Genomic DNA, 17387 nt, shown 5'->3' on the forward strand with positions numbered 1-17387 from the left:
TTGTATGCTTTTGAATTTATATTGTAGGCAATATGTCTCCATCCTACCACCACGCCACGTGAACTAACAGGATAAAATGCCCAGAAACAGAAAAATGCATACAGAGAAACTTAAAATAGATAACAGATGATGTTACAAGTGGGTAAAAGGATAGGCTATCCTACAGGGATAACTGCTCATCGAATGCGATTTAAAAAAAGGGTCCTCGTTGTCCCTCAGCTTCTCAGAGCTGCCCAGAAACAACGACCCTAATCCCTTCAATGCAAATGGCCTGTTGACTCTCAATTTCATTCTCACTTCAGTTTCATTGAGGGAGGGAGCACAAAAACAGTCCCAACTTCTTAACCCCTAATCCGGTATGGGGTTTCCCATCCATTTTATTTGAAGGTTTACTTGGGTTCCTTTCCGGTAAATCATTCTTACTATGGAAAAATGGGAGCATACATACAAGTATGAATGTATGGTATGGGTATTACCACCACCCAAGGAGAATTTTAAACATTTCCTAACATCCGATCATTTTGCTATTTGGTCACTGCACATACACATTCTCCCCCCGGCCCCACATTATTTTTCTTTAAATATTAACGTTATGCGCTTGATATGTAGGTTGCTTATTTGGAGATAGACATCTTTTAAATCATCTTGGTTGTGCCCTCCCCCCACCCCTTGGGAAGGGCGGGGACTCGGAGTCGCTGATTGCTCTGAAAGGGCTGGCAACTGCAGCGGGTCCGCGCGAGACAATTAAGACACCGGTTCGGTTCCGGGAGGAACCCCGTAACGGGAGAGGAACAGAGGATGACAAACACCTGCACAGTAAAGGTAACCTTTGGGCTCCGAGGACATCGCGCGCGCCCCATCCACTGCGCCTGCGCCGGATACTGACACCACCTTGCGGGTGCGACTGCTGCGCAGGCGCCAGGCATGCAGACCGGAAGCGGAAGGCTAGAACGCGTGGGGTGGGCGCCTCTGTCACCTGTAGCCATGCGCGGCTTGGAGGAACCAGGGCGTCGCCCCACAGCGACCCCGTGCGGGTGCGTGAAGCCGGCTCTGGAGACAGGTAACTTCTGAGAGGCTGGCGATTTCGCACTCGGAAGAGGCCTAGGTGTGGGCCGCCCACTTCACGGCAGAGAGGGACGAGAAATGCAAGACCCTGAGCTGACGTGCGTCACATTTACTGCGAAGGCACGACTCACGTGCTTTGCCGACCACGTGACCTGTCTAGGCGGGCTGGATGACGTCATCATGTTCCTCCGTAGCTGAGGTCCGCCGGGTCTTGCCGCGGTGGTTGAACTGGCCTCATCCCGTGTAACGGCTCTCGTAGGGAGCTTTTGTTCCTGTAGGAGAGATAGGGTGCGTGCCGCTGGTGGTGTGCGGGTTAAGAATTAGTGCCACCAGTGAGGAGCTTCCTGTAGGCAATGAGGAAAGCCTGGAAAGGCCAGAGGGAGGAAGTAGTTTTAAACTGGGCCCGGAAAGATGAAATGAGTTTGCTTCTCTTCTTTTTCACCTTTGCATGTAGAGCAAACTATAGTAACTTTAGAAACTAGAGGATGCAAGTGGAAGAAAATTAGCCACCACCCAGAGAAAACCATGGTGAATATCTTGATGTTTGTTCTACGGCATACACCCTAGGAATATGAGTTGATATATGACCCCTAAAAACTTAAGAGTCATAAAAATCCATGGTCAATCATTTTAATTTTAAGCGGTTAACTATTTTGTTTTATAGATGTCCTCTAACTTAAAAAGTTCCCTATTATTGGGCGTTTAGGGTATTGCCAGTTTTCATTCTTTTAAGTGAAAGTTCTTGAAACTAAAATCTTTGTGTATGCTCTAAATGTTTGACTTAAATTTCTTAATAGTACTGTTACCTGGTCAAAGGTGGTGCTCACTTTTTTAGAGTTGCACACTACCAGATTACAAGTCTAGTATTTTGACGGGCAGGAAAGAGCGTGGCTCAGAGGTGCGTGGGATTAAGTATTTGATGGAACAGGGAGTTTGGGGAACCATTGATTGGATTCAGATTATAGAGAACCTTGAACACCAGGCTAGGAAATGCATCATCTATTAACCCTTTGCACTCTGAACCATTCTGGACATTGGCTACCAGCTACTCGACGCTACTTTGCGGCGGAAACGTGCATTTACAGACCCTCGTATTATTTAGTATAATTTTGGAACCAAGTAACGTATTATAATGATATTGGACTTATATGAATTGGGTGACATTGAGGAATGTATATTTGCAAAAAAAACAATATTTTATTGTTTATAATTTTGTACAGTATGATAAGTTTTGTAACACTCCCCAATATGCATTGCAGGCTGATTAGTGCATGTTTGACAGTAATAAGTGGTTTGACGCCTGCCACCAGGTGTTTTCCTGTTAGAACACACAATGCAGTCCTGTTTTCTTTGTCCCACATCGGGAATATGTAGTTTGTTTAATCCGACACAAAACCCGCTGACATTTCTTGTATATATCTTAGTAATTTTACGATATTTTGATTTAATTTCTTGTGCCATTTCAAGATAAAACTTCAGGGAAACATGCATGTCTCAAAAAGTTGCATTGAAATAACTCAATTCCTCGTAATCACTAATAAACTGCAATGTCCCCTGAGAGGGGACATCCGAGTGATATGCTAGAATTCCGATGTCCCCTGAGAGGGGACAGCGGAGTGCAAAGGGTTAACAGTGGGAAACATGGAAAGTTAAAGTTAGTAGCATGACATAAGGAACCCAGAGTCTGGAGGACTAGAGTAGTGTGTGTTGAGGAGGGGAGGGACTGGCAGAGGGGAGACAAATTATAACAAGAGTCATTTAATAGTCCAGGCAAGAAGTGGAAAGGACCTACCATTTGAACTTTTCTGCCTGCACAAGACTTGTAAATAAACACTGTGTACAAAACCTCTACATCAGTAACTTACTCTTTTTTTCTTACTAAACAGTTAATATAGCTGTAATAATGTTAAAAGGAAGGAAAGCCCGAGCAAGGGCTTTAAAAACCACTAGGTGCTTTACATCTTTTGATAATCTTATAACTCTGATATAGGTGTTATTATCCTTGTTTTATAGATGAGAAAACAGATTTAGAGATGTAAGTGATTTTGTCCAAGTTCTCACAGCTAGTGTAATAGCTCTACCTTGTTTTTGTCCTTTTTCTCTTCCGATACTAGCCCTAACCCTTCCATATTACTTTAGGGAATCACTTCACCCCATTTCTCTGATTTTCATGCCAGTACTACTCCCATGGCATGCCTGTGCTTATTCCTATCCTGCATGTAAGAATCATGTTCTGTAGTTGTATAACACCTGGTAGGTTTTAAAACTATGAAATGAATGCCTTAGAAAAAACATGTTTTCATACACCTTTTGACTAATGATTTCTTACCTAATTTATTTTCTATAGGGAATCTTTTAACTGAGCCAATTGGCTACTTGGAATCCTGTTTCTCAGCCAAGAATGGTACTCCAAGGCAGCCATCCATTTGTCGCCATTCAAGGGCTTGTTTGAGAATTAGAAAGAGCATCTTTAATAATCCTGAACATTCCTTGATGGGTTTAGAAGAGTTTTCTCATGTTTGGTAAGTTGTTTTACAGCGTTGGGCCAGAGGTTGCCCCTGAGTAAAATGTATTCCAGTTGATGTGCAACCACTGATGGAGGCAGCCTTAGAGCCTGTCATCTAGACCAACCTGTCTATTGCATGAGATTCCTCTGCTGAATTTGTGCATGTGATTGTCTGCATAACTTGGACACCCTGAGGGAAGCTTGGGATACACTGAGGAGGCACGGTCCTTTTGCAGTTGGCTCTCATTGTGATCAATACCTTTCTGTTGAGCTGAAATCTGTAGACCTTCCCTATTCTGTCTGTGGGTAGTCATTCTGTTCTCTGCACCAGCAGTCAGCAAGCTGTGACCCATGGACCAAATCCATCCCACCACCTTCTGTTTTTGTAAATACGTGTGTGGGAACAGCCACATGCATTTGTTAACGTGCTACAGCAGCAGAGTTGAATAGTTACAGCAGAGACTGGTTGGCCTACAAACCCTAAAATATTTGATATCTGACTTTTTACTGAAAAAGTTTTCGGACCCTGCCCTACACCCATGAAGAATTAAGTCTACTCTTCCTAGAAGACAAAAGAGACCTTAGAAATCTGGATAGTTTAAATAAAGTGTTACCTGGGGACTCTTCTCCCTCCCCACATGGGAATCTGTGCTGTGGGACTCTTTCCCCCTCCCCACGTGGGAGTCTGCTTGTTTCTCAATAAATTTCCACTTTTTACAATAATAATAATAATAATAATAATAATAAAGTGTTACCTATATTAAAGCCTGTGTTATATGTGTCATTTGGAATTCTTTTTGTCCATTCTTCCTCACCCCAACATCAGCAGTCTGAAGTGGTCTGATTTTACTGGTGTTGACCTAAAATTAAGTTTTTGTTCCGAAATAGTTACTTTTTTCATGTTAGTTTGGGTAGATTAGAAAGAACATGGGTGTTCTGATGATCTAGTGTGTATGATCTTGATTGGATTATTTAAGTTAAAAACATTGCTGATATAAAAAAAATGGACTCAGGAGTATGTAGATTTTTTTTTTCTTAATTTCCAACACTCTTCAGGGATTATTGCTGTTAACAGATTGGTGTATATCCTGCCAAACCTTTTCTTTCTTTTTCTTTTTTGATACTCATAGAAGCATAAATATATACATACAGAGTGAGTTTTTTAAAAAAAACAATGGAATATGTTTTCTTCACTTAGTGTGTATATCATGACAGTACATATAGATTTACGTTCTTTTGCTTTAATGGCTGCCTGTTATTGCAGATTATAGATATACCATGATTTGACTATTCCCTTGTTAATGGAGACTTATTTTGCTATTACAGTCATGCTGTAACAAACCCCCTTAGACACATTCTTGGACACTTGTATATTTTTATGAATAGGATATGGGAAGTGGCTGTATTGGGTTAGAAGGTGTACATACTTATAATATTGGAGAGCTCCTGCCAAATTGCCCTCTAAAAAGCATAACCAATGTATACGTCAATGGTAAATGAAAATGACCTTTTCTATACACTATTGATAGCACTATTTGTTACCAATATTTTACATTTTTGCCTGACAGGAAAAAACAGTATTTTGTTTTTTAGTTTAATTTTTTTTATTATTAACAAAGTTTAACATCTTTTCATATGGTTGTTAGCTATTTCTCTTTCTTTTGTCAATTACTTTTTCATGATCTTTGTTTCGTTTCCTATATTGAGTTGTCCTTTGTGATATGTAGGAATAGTTTAGATACCACAGATATTAATCCATTCATTGTCTATTATACACACAGCAAACATTTTCTCCTTGGATGACATTTTGTAGCACATAAACTTTATGATTTCAAATCTGTTAACTGCTTTTCTTCATAGATTCTTGCTTTTAATCTTGTATAGGAAGGCCTAGTCAAGTTGTTTAACATTTCTGAACAGCAATTTCCTCATCCTTAAAATGGGGAATAAATTATACTTCTTAGGATTGTTAAGCAGATTAAATGATGTGAATGTAAAAATGTCTAGCATACTGCCTGGCATATAACAAACACCTCATAAATATTGTTTATGGGGCACTTGACAAACATCTATTAAGTTCTTACTGTGTACCACTCATTGTATTAGGGACAAAGGATACTGAGATAAGACTCTTCCTTCATGAAACAGGAATGGCATTTTTTTTTTCTCACGGATTACATTTTAATACCATTAAAAGCATTCTTTCTGTTTTAATTTGTGGGGATTAAAGATTTCCCCCCCTCAACTCATTATGATAAATTAACTTGTGCTTTTTTCTTACTCAGTGGTGTGTTTTTTTCAATAGGATTTTGTTTGTTTTTCACAAAAATGGTCATTTGAGCTGTAAGGCAAAAGTTCAGCCTCCTAGGCTGAATGGTGCGAAGACTGGAGTTTTCTCCACAAGGAGCCCACATCGTCCCAATGCAATAGGACTGACGCTGGCCAAGCTGGAAAAGGTAGAAGGTACACATGTCGTTTTTACTTTTAACCTTTTTTTCCTTCTTAAAAAGAAGTCTTATAAAATCTGCATAATATTCAACACTGGCTGTTATTCAGACAAATACTGGTGATGTCGAGAAACATTTTGACATAAACTGTCAGAGGATGCTCAGAACTTATTTATATTGTTACATTTATCCAAGTTTAAATTATTTAAAAATAACTTAAGATTTCATAATCATTAAATTAGTAACCACATTTTCTCTGACTTGGAATGCAGTAAATACAAAATGATTAAAAAGTATTTGGATGCTTTCAAAATTTAACACACAGTAACTGGTCATACATGCATATGTGGTCAGCACATAGAGTGGTGGTGTGTCATTTCTTCCTTGCAGCCTGGAGGAAGTGAACTTGCATTGTGGCTGCAGTTGTGTTTGTCAGCTGTGATTTGTGGCAGAGGGCCTGGGATGAATCACACTGTAGGGTCAAACATCTGTCAGATTGTGGAAGTCCCTGTGTAGAATACCAGATTAGTTTTAACTCCCTGTTAATGTATAACCTAATTTCTGAGCCAGACGATTTGGAAAGCAGGCATCCCTTCTTGGACTTCTGGCCTAATCAGCACATTTGTTAGAGAGGCAGAAGATGAAGCAACAGGTGGACTGGAAGTCAAAGACCACTCCAGGCCTCAGCTTGCTTATTTGTTCAGTGGGCAAAGAAGGAGGATCTGCCCTCTCGGAACGCTGCATGATTTTTTTGAGGATCTTATAAGACAAAAGCTCTAAGAGTACTTTTCAGACTTTTGAGTGCTAAAAAGATGAGAGCAGTTATTTTGCTTGTTCTTTCTCAGAACTTGAACTCCTCTGCTGGATTGTATTCAACCAGGCCTTGGATAGGTTTTCTGGAAAAATTCTGTAGCTGATCCAACTTGAGTTTTATTAATTTGTGATGACTAACCAACTTGAGTAAGCAGTACTAGAACATTTTATGATCATTCGTACACCCACACATATTTTCTGAGCACTGAATATGTGCCAGGCATTGTTCTGGGTGCTGGGGATATAGCGATAAACAGATCAGATAAAAATCCCTGCCCTACAGAAAAACTTAACACCCTAATGGGGGAGATCAAATCAGAAAGGTGAAAGGCAAGCACAATAACACTATAGTTACTAAATATGCATTATAGTGACTACTAGTGTTTGTGTGGTATGTTCAGTTTATAAAGAGCATTCATGTGCGTTATCTCACAGTGGCTCTGTGGGTTGGGTAGGGTAACCATCTCCATTTTATGGATGAGGCCACTGCTGTTCTTTGATATTAGATCATTTTAATAATAGCATCTAGCCAGGGGGTAGTCTGACTCCAAATCCCATGTGCTCTTACCTATGCTACAGTGCCTTTCTTTCTTCAGTAGACATTGTTAGGCATACTTACTTAGGAAGTACAAAAGGCATCTTTCCAAAGTTCCAGGCTCAGTCACAGTAAGCATAATTCTAGAAATCAAAGTCCTTTGTTAGTCATGTTTTTCTTAAATGGAGACAGAATCCAATGTGATCATACACAGTTTTTCTGGCCAATTTCCCAAGGATCAAGTTAGTAGACTTTTTTTTTTTTTTTTTTTAATTAAATCTTTATTGTTCAGATTATTACATTTGTTCCTCTTTTTTCCCCCCATAACTCCCCTCCTTCCAGCTCCCACCCCACCCTCCACCCTCACTCCCCACCCACTGTGTTCATCCATAGGTGCATGATTTTTGTCCAGTCACTTCCCGCATCTCCCACACCCCTTTTCCCCCCAAGAATAGTCAGTCTATTCCCTTTCTATGTCCCTGATTCTATTATAATCACCAGTTCATTCTGTACATCAGGTTATTTATTCACTTGATTCTTAGATTCATTTGTTGATAGATGCATGTTTGTTGTTCATAATTTGTATCTTTACCTTTTTCTTCTTCTTCCTCTTCTTAAAGGATACCTTTCAGCATTTCATATAATACTGGTTTGGTGGTGATGAACTCCTTTAGCTTTTCCTTATCTGTGAAGCTCTTTATCTGACCTTCAATTCTGAATGATAGCTTTGCTGGATAAAGTAATCTTGGTTGTAGGTTCTTGGTATTCAGCACTTTGAATATTTCTTGCCATTCCCTTCTGGCCTGCAAAGTTTCTGTTGAGAAATCAGCTGACAGTCGTATGGGTATTCCCTTATAGGTAATTGAGCCTCTTTCTCTTGCTGCTTTTAAGATTTTCTCTTTGTCTTTTGCTCTTGGCATTTTAATGATGATGTGTCTTGGTGTGGTCCTCTTTGGATTCCTTTTGTTTGGGGTTCTCTGCGCTTCTTGGGCCTGTAAGTCCATTTCTTTCTCCAGATGGGGGAAGTTTTCTGCCATTATTTCTTGAAATAGGTTTTCAATATCTTGCTGTCTCTCATCTTCTGGCACTCCAATAATTCTGATATTAGACCGCTTAAAGCTGTCCCAGAGGCTCCTTACACTATCTTCACACTTTCGGATTCTTTTTTCATTTTGCTTTTCCAATTGGGTGTTTTTTGTCGAATCTTTTGTTTGATTATTGTGCTCCTCTGGTCTGCTATTGGGTATAATATTCTTTATTTCAGTCCGTGTATGCTTACTTTCTAATTTCTTTATCGTAGCATCGAGGGTCTCATTAGTTTTCGTGAGGTTCTGCACAAATTTATGGCAAGCCCTCAAAATTGCGATTCTTAGCTCCATATCCTCCATTTCTGTCATGTTTTTTTGTCTCCGCATCTTTTATGCTTTCTTGGTGCACCCCCTTGTGGTCTCTGTGCGCAGTCTTGTTCTAGCCAAGCCTTAATTGTTGTAGTTAACACTAGAGGGGTTTGACCACCAGGCCGACTGGCTATAGGAATCAGCTGTATGGAAAACGTCTGCCTTCTGGGGAGGCGCTAATCCAGCCTTTGCCTGAGGCGATCGGCAAATGGGTGTGCGCAGGGTTTGGGCGGGGCGGGATCAACAGGGCGGGCGGAGGGAGCAGTTATGGCCACGCTCAGTCCCGTTCCCAGAGGCTCTGCTTCTCAGAACCCCGGCAGCCGCTGCAAACTTCGGAGAGAAAGCTTCCCTCAGGTTCCAACTGATGCCGGATAATCCCGCTTCTCCCTTTTGAGTCTGGGTCCCTAGAGACTCGCCCGGATCTGGAGCCCAGAGTCTGAGACTCACTCCCGACAGAAAACGACAACCGCGCCCTCAGCCACCAGCCCGCTTTTCGCGCGCACCTCGGTACCTTTGTATTTTCCACACTGCGCCGCCTCTGAGCCTCGATTTGCTGTTCTCTTTCCTTCTAGTTGTAGAGTCTCTCTTCAGCCAGCCTTCCTGTGGTTCTGGGTGATGTCCGTTCAGTCTTTTAGTTGTATTTTTGAAATGGTTGTTTGCGGCAGCGGTCTCCGGTGTTTACCTACGCCGCCATCTTGGTCTCCCAAGTTAGTAGACTTTGACTGTGCATGAGTAGTAGGATCTGGATAGCAGCTATGTAAGTGAGAAAACAAGAGACCTGTTCTTAATATTTGTTAATGGTGACTTGTGTTCTGCTTAATTGTTTGATGGAGTATTAAATTTCAATTGCTGCATAACAAATTATGCACATATCAGTTTAAATAATACACATTTATTATGTGTTTAAAACATTATGTTTTTGTGGGTCAGGAGCTGGGTCCTCAGCTTAGGGTCTCACCAGGCTGCAATTAAGGTGTCAGCTGGGATGAGTTCTTTTTTTTTTTTTTTTAATATATTTTATTGATTTTTTACAGAGAGGAAGGGAGAGAGACAGAGAGTTAGAAACATCGATGTGAGAGACATCTATCAGCTGCCTCCTGCACATCCCCCACTGGGGATGTGCCCGCAACCCAGGCACATGCCCTTGACCGGAATCGAACCCAGGACCCTTCAGTCCGCAGGCCGACGCTCCATCCACTGAGCCAAACCAGTTTCGGCTGGGATGAGTTCTTATCTGGAGGCTTGACTGTGGAAGAATTCACTTCCAAGCTCACTCAGGTTGTTGGCAGAATTCACTTCCTTATAGTTGTGGGGCTGAGGGCCCCAGCTTCTTGCTGGTCATTGGTTGGTGGCTGCCCTCCACTCCTAGACACCCCGCCTGCAGTTTCTTGCCACCTGGGCTATCCCTGAGTGGCTGCTTACTTCATCAAGTCCACATGGAGAGTCTCTTGAGTGAGTCTGCCAGCAAGCACAGGCATCTTAACATAATATAGTTACTGGAGTGATATCAAGTCACACTCAAGAGGATGGGATTGTACACGGCTCTGAACACCAGGAGGTGGGCTTCATGGGGACCACCTTAGAGTCTGTTTGCCACAATGGAAACCCTCATTGGTCCCACAGAGATAGATTGATAGTGTGCCTGACAGAGTTAGAAGCCCCAGTGATGCAAAGATGAGTCAGCCCCACTCAGTGCTGAAGGGTTCAGCTGCTCACTGTCTAGGGAGAGAGACTCTAAGCCGGTTATTGCCGGACCACATGAAGAGGGCTCTAGGAGAAGTTTGTATACAGGTTCCTCTAGAACACGAAAGAGTGCTTATGTCTGGGAGAGCCAGGAGGGCTTTTGTAGAAGAGGTGTTATGTGAGAGCCTTGGAGAGCAAGTGGGAGTTTGACAGGTAAAGATGAGGATGGGTTTCCAGTGTATGTCAGCACCAGGAGTAAGAGAGCCTGGTACATAAGAGAATTGTGAGCAAACTTAGGGAAGCATAGGTAGATGATGCCAGTTCTTCAGTTGTTTGCACTATTCTTCATTGTTATTTCTAAGAGGTATTTTTCACATTATAGGTGGAGCTATCTACCTTTCTGGGATTGACATGATTCATGGCACACCTGTACTGGACATAAAGCCCTACATTGCTGATTATGACTCACCACAAAATTTGATTGAGCCTTTAGGGGAGTGTAATTTACAGAATAACCAATATAAACCAAAAATTGTGTCCCGGTCTGATGCCAAGACTGACAGCCGTGCTCAGCAACAGCTCTCTGAGTGCGAGGAACCACAGCCCTGCGGTCGTACTAAGGAGAAGCCTACCTGTCCCGAACACAGAGCTTCAGGAGAAAATGACAGGCAACACAAAGACACAGCCAAAGTCCAGCAACGCTCGCCTAAGCACAGGGAGACAGCAGACTTGGGTTTAGAATCCAGAAGTGGTCAAACACGGAGTGTGGCGGAGGAGAAGGTGGGCCCATCTCGCCTGGAGAAGAGCTTTTCAGAGGAGAGTACAGATGAGCGGCCACGGAGAAGGAAAGAAGCAGTGGTCCCACAAGGAGGCAGTGGGGAGGTGCAGCCCGTGCCTCCTCACTGCCCTCCCCGGACGGCTGACGCAGCCCACCACAGTGTGGTTCCCGCCTGGGTGCGAGAGGCCCCTGTGGCCACCTTGCAGGTCCGGTTTACTCCTCACGCAGAGATGGACCTTGAGCACCTCAGTTCAGAAGGTGAACCAGGTACTTTCCATTTCTTACTTCTGAATGAGAGAGGAGCTTTTACTAGGAGGTTTAGCCAAACTTGCTATTTCTGAGGGTAAGATCTCTTAGCACAGAAACTGTCCACATAAAGCCCTAGCACTAGAGACATGCACTTTATTGCAGAAGAGGCCAGACTTTTACTTGGAGCCTGTTTTCTTTAATATGTGGTTCTTTAAAAACATTATCTGGTTTCTCCAGCCCATAGCAGATCCAAAGCAGCCATCTAGAATGAAGGACAGGCTGTGAAGAGGTGGGTGCAGTGGCTCATTGCAATAGAAAGTAGCCAGTTATGAAGGAGATGTCAGATTTCATCTGCCCCTGGAGGGTTGTGCTTCTCATTCCTCCTAAGGCTTTATGTTTAAACAAAGCATTTGCTTTTTAAATTGATCTCCTTGTTAGAAAGTTTTGTTTATGAAAGTTGTTGTATCACTCAATACAGTTGATGGGGAGGAGGAAGTTCAGTTTTAAAAGGATTTTTGTGGTAGAACAAAGCAGTGCTCCCTAGAAGATACTTTATATTTACTCTTGCCCTTTGTCTTGTGGTTATTGTTGAATACTTCTTACTTTGGAAAGTTTTCTCTTTTTCAAACTACAGTGTTGTACTTTCTTGATTAAAAATAGTTAAAAAGAAATTATAAAATATAACTATAAACAGGGATTGATTTTTAACAGATAGCAGACTTTAGAGCCTGTATAGAAATAAGAAATGAGCCGAAACTGGTTTGGCTCAGTGGATAGAGCGTCGGCCTGCGGACTGAAAGGTCCCGGGTTCGATTCCAGTCAAGGGCATGTACCTGGGTTGTGGGCACATCCCCAGTAGGAGATGTGCAGGAGGCGGCTGATCGATGTTTCTCTCTCTCATCGATGTTTCTAACTCTCTATCTCTCTCCCTTCCTCTCTGTAAAAAATCAATAAAATATATTTAAAAAAAAAAAAAAGAAATGAGCTCAGAAAGTTCAAAGTCTAGAAAAGATGAAAGATACTGAATGGAGGGAGAGAGGTTGGCACTGATAGAGTGCTGTGGGAACATGAGGGAGAGAAGGATCCTGACTTGTGCAGCAGGGAGACAATCTGGGAAGGCTTCCTAGAGGAAAAGGCATTTGAGCTTAGCCCAGAAGGATAGGTAGTCAGGGAAGGGAGGGAAGGCTCCTATCTATGCCAAATGAACAGCCAGGCAAAGGCCTGGAGCTTCTACCAGACACACTGTTACTGAAGTATGTGACGTGTTTTCTGTTGTTGTTTCGTTTTTTGTTTTATTTTTTTCTTTTCTTTGTTGTGTGTGGATGTTTTTGGAACTCTGCTGTTTTGAGTGGTTTTAGAGTCATTTTATGAGCCGTGCAACAAGGGAATCTTAGCACTGTGTAATTGGACCTTGTTTTTTGATCAACAATTAAACTTCATGGCTTTACCTACAAACGTATTTATTGGAGATAGCCTAGAATGAATTTTGGCTCTTTTCTAAAAATTAAATTTCCTTTCAGAAGGATAGGAACCCACAGCCACTCTAGATCAGCAGTTGCCAGCCGTTGGGCCGCGGACCACTGATGGTCTGTGAGGTCTGAAAGGTTGGCGACCACTGCTCTAGATGATATTTTGAATAGGGACAACATTGTTTAAAGCACATGCCTTTCTGGAAGGGTCTTGCCTTCATTTGGACGTATATATATTATGTTATAGCTATTAAAAACTAGGTCATTGTTAATTTTTTATTTAACTACTAGTGGCCTGGTGCATGAATTCATGCAATTGAAAGGAAATTAAAAAGAAGAAGTATTTTAATATTGCTATTCACCCTTTCTCTATAATAGAAATGTCAACCAAATTCATGATCGACAATGACAGATGGAAACACATGTGTGCGATTGGTGCCGAGAGCTTTACATGTATTATGCATGCGCGAGTCAGCTTAGCCTTTTATAGATATAGAGCAAACTTGCTTAATTAGACCTGCTTTCTGATTTAGCTAAACTTTTTCCAGCCCAGTGAAGCACCCCAACTTCTCTTTCAGGTAATTGTCAGGAACACAGCAGTAAATATCAACACGAAGCAGATTATTATTGTAGATCACGCAGGGAGAAAAAAGGGTAAAATATTTAACTGCAGCAGTGTTTGACTATATTCTGCAAGTGAGAAAACCTGGAGTCATTTTCAAGGTCCACCATTTCTTCTTTCAAGTTTCTAAGCTTTCTAAATCTGCGTTTTCCAGCTAATGAAAAGAAAATGGGATTCCACCGAGTCTCCTATCTACCTATTCCAGGATTTCTGTGAGGATCATATGAGATGAGGCACAGGAAAATGCTTCACAGACATTTGGTTACAGTGTAAAGTGTTTCCACTGGCTATAAAGCAAGTCGTGTTCCTGGGCTGCAGAAACTGCAGGGAGGCTAGTCATCACTAGGGAGAGGAAGCTGGGCATTGCTATGTGACATCATTACCCGGATGGAAGGATGGACACTTAGCATATTAGCCTTTTATATACATAGATTTTACAGTGCTATCACTGCAGGAAGTGTTGCTATTTGGCAGGGTAAACATCTGTTTGCCTGACATACACACCTGGGTGGAATGGGTTGGCCTGTTCTTTAGTGATGGCTTTGAACTTTCTCAGTGTATCTGTTCCACAGTTGTCACAAGGGCTCTCTCATGTCCTGTTCCGTAGAGAATGTGGCGTCACTAACTGTGTGGCTGTGTGACACCTGCTCTCAGAGGCACCTTCCCTTGCTTACAGCTAGTGCTCTGGGCCTATGTGGGTTTAGTCCTCTTTCTTGTGGCTTTCTGAGAATGCTGGGCCTGTCACGTATTTCCCTGATCATGCCTCCATTTATTCTGAGAAGAAAATGAAAAGGAATTGAATTAAAGTCTACATTGAGCATAGAAAAGTAACATTTAGGTTGCCAGAAAATGAAAGCTCAGCTCTCCTATTAAGGGACTAAGGAAAAATACCACCATGATATTTTTTGTTTAGCAAGTGGAAATTTGGGGGACCCATAAGTTTAATGACACTTGAAGGCTTCCTGAAGGAAAGATATTACTCTAAGTACTAGTTGAAGGTGACATTCCCTATAATGACTGAATAGATTTCCAAGCCCTCTTCATTTCAAGTGATACTCAAGGAACTAATAAAGCTCCTCATTGAAGTTTGCTGTAATAAAATTTGACTTGCATGATTTTGAGCATTAAGTTGTGTTGTTCTCATTGCAGATGTCGGTCAGGCTTCATTTAAGTATTTTCAGTCAGCAGAGGAAGCAAGGCATGCCATCGAGGCTGTGTTGTCAGCCGACCCCCGGTCTGCATACCGACGGAAGCTCTGCCAGGACCGCCTTTTCTACTTTACTGTAGACACAGCACATGTCACATGCTGGTTTGGTGATGGCTTTGCAGAGGTCCTAAGGATCAAGCCGGCTTCTGAGCCTGTTCAGATGACTGACCCTGTGGAGTCCTTGGTGTCTCTGGGATCGTAAGTAGCTGCCATCACGTCGTTAAGACAGCCTACTTGGCTTTGGTTGTGACTAGCCGATTTTTTGTACAGGCTAATGATGTGACTTCTTTTCAGAAAGAAGCAGCACTTTGTGGTCTCATTGCTTTGTTTGATTTGAGTTGTTCATAATATTTATTTAAAAAACATGTCTTTTAATAAATTGAGAGAGAAAATTTAAAGAAATTGCTATATGCTTCTTGATTGGTTAACATCAAAGAATGCAAAATGATGCTGTCTCAGTGATTTCTGAAAGAAGCTGGTTGTTCTTGGCACTTGATGAAATTGGGCAGAGATCATTTTAGCAGGGACTTGCAAGCTGAGGGGACTTGTTCAACAATTCATATTGGTTTTCCTGTTTGGAAAAGCCTGACCTCTCTGTTTTATTCTAAATCAAGCTGAGTTACTATATCCTGGGAAACTAACAAATAAAAAACAAGTGGTTATAAAGATCTTAGAGATTAAACCCCTGTGCTTCAGACAAGCACACGAGTGCGCATGTGAATATATATTTAATCCTGATTCCAAAATAGAGACTTAGATTTCTTTGTATAAGAAAAAAAAGTCAACCTGGCCAGTGTGGCTCAATGATTGAGCATTGACCTATGAATCAGGAGGTCACGGTTCGATTCCTGGTTGGGGCACATGCCTGGGTTATGGGCCTGATCCCCAGTGGGGGGCATGCAGGAGGCAGCCAATCAATGATTCTCTCTCATCATTGATGTTTCTATCTCTCTCTCCCACTTCATTCCTCTCTGAAATCAATAAAAATAAAAAAAGAAGAAAAAAAAGTCACCCCCAGAAGTCTAAGAAAATAACTTAATTACTGATTTATTTCTTATTTATTCTGTGGTGATAAAATGAGATGAATATGATCCAGTTCTTGTTGCAAATCATAGTTAGTGGAGGAAAAAGACATAAGGATATTATTGTATTCTGTTAGATAAATATATAGTAATTAAGTCTGTATGTACCTGGTTCCTGTGTAGTACCATGTAGCAAGCAGTTGTCATAATATATTGCCTATCGGTGATTTTATTGATGTGATCTCAGATAAGATTTATAATCAGTGTAACCAAATTAGATACCTGTAAACATGACATAGGCTTTCCTAATCACAATTGTAAATCTTAATGGCTGATTGTTCATGGTTTTGAAATGAGCCCTGCTGCTTGCACATTCTTGCAGAGTCATTTGTGGCTGATGACACTGTACTTGTGAATCAAACTAGGTTGTCTATGAGGTGACTTAGAACCTCTTGGGGAAGTATCTTTAATTTTATTTTTGAAAGCTTTTTATTTTGAGTTATAATAGATTTACAAGAAATTGCAAAAATAGTGCAGCTGTTCCGAGTACCCTTCACCTAGCTTCTAGTTGTGATAACATCTTACATAACTATAGTATAATGTTAAAACTTGGATGTTGACATTGGTATAATCCACCCTAAATTTTGACTTTGATGTTTTTTTCTTAAAATTATTTTGAGACTGAGTAAGGGCTTGAAGCACAAAATGTGGATACTTAATATGGAAAAAAATAAGTATGAGGATGATACCAATTAGCCTTCTAGCAAGAGGACTGTTCAGTTGTTAGGGATTTTAATATACATTCTCAAACTTTTAGAACTAAAGTCCTAAATATAATCCAGCTTAATTCTCAGCCAGCTCATCAGTCTCCAATATTCCTAGTGTTTGACCTTCTAGCCCCTGATTAAAATCCTCCAGGATGATCCTTCACCCTGATCCTCATTATGTATGGACAGTACTCATTATTAAAATTTCCTTCTTCTTTATGACATAAAATCTGTTCTCCAATAACTCCACCCTTTACTGGGACAATTTCACTCCCATTAGCCTGTCAGATACCATCCAGCTTCCCACCCTTCAGTCCCCTCATATGTCAGCACCCCTATTTTCTTCAGCTGTTTCTCATATAACATGTTCAGAAGCCGCTCTCCACCCCAACCCTTGAGTTCCAGAGTGTCCTGTTGTAAAGAATTTTGGATCTCTGTGTCTTGAACTTCCATCCCTCAGAAAGAGAAGTAGTTTTATTTTTAAATCCACACCCGAGGATATTTTTTCCATGGACTTTTAGAGAGATTGGAAGGGAGAGGGAGAGACAGAGAGAAACACTGATGTGAGAGAGACACATCGATTGTAGAGAGAAACATTGATGTGAGTGAGACACATCGATTGTTTGCCTCCTGCATGCCCTGACCAGGGCCGGGAGCCTGCAACCCAGGTACATGCCCTTGACCGGAATCGAACCCAGGACTCTTCAATCTGCAGGCCGACACTCTATCCACTGAGTCAAACCAGCTAGGGCTGAAAGAGAAGCAATTCTTTTTTTTTTTTTAATATATTTTATTGATTTTTTACAGAGAGGAAGGGAGAGAGATAG

At 41.4% G+C, this 17387-nt stretch overlaps 1 protein-coding gene across 2 annotated transcripts; it reads left to right on the top strand.

Moving 5' to 3' along the window:
- Window positions 1-950: 950 nt before the first annotated feature.
- Window positions 951-16515, top strand: TRMO (tRNA methyltransferase O). Of its 2 annotated transcripts, none has more exons than XM_070430106.1 (5): window positions 951-1060; window positions 3413-3587; window positions 5877-6034; window positions 10829-11482; window positions 14714-16515. In XM_070430106.1, the coding sequence occupies exons 1-5, from the start codon at window positions 985-987 to the stop codon at window positions 14971-14973; spliced, it is 1323 nt and encodes a 440-aa protein (XP_070286207.1). In that variant the 5' UTR covers window positions 951-984; the 3' UTR covers window positions 14974-16515. The 2 variants fall into 2 exon arrangements, with proteins under 2 accessions (XP_070286207.1, XP_070286205.1); XM_070430104.1 differs by having other exon boundaries at window positions 10829-11491; window positions 14714-16511.
- The last annotated feature ends 872 nt before the right edge of the window (window positions 16516-17387 follow it).

Source organism: Myotis yumanensis, unplaced genomic scaffold (genome assembly GCF_028538775.1).
Source record: "Myotis yumanensis isolate MYYU_CA2020_CCGP unplaced genomic scaffold, mMyoYum1.0.hap1 SCAF_12, whole genome shotgun sequence".
NCBI classification, from domain to species: domain Eukaryota; kingdom Metazoa; phylum Chordata; class Mammalia; order Chiroptera; family Vespertilionidae; genus Myotis; species Myotis yumanensis.

Excerpts from the sequence above, each read along its gene's own strand:
- TRMO (XM_070430104.1), top strand. The coding sequence starts at position 985 with ATGCGCGGCTTGGAGGAACCAGGGCGTCGCCCCACAGCGACCCCGTGC. Across the intron at positions 1,061-3,412 it reads GAAGCCGGCTCTGGAGACAG|GGAATCTTTTAACTGAGCCA; the intron begins GTAACTTCTGAG and ends TATTTTCTATAG. Across the intron at positions 3,588-5,876 it reads GAAGAGTTTTCTCATGTTTG|GATTTTGTTTGTTTTTCACA; the intron begins GTAAGTTGTTTT and ends TTTTTTCAATAG.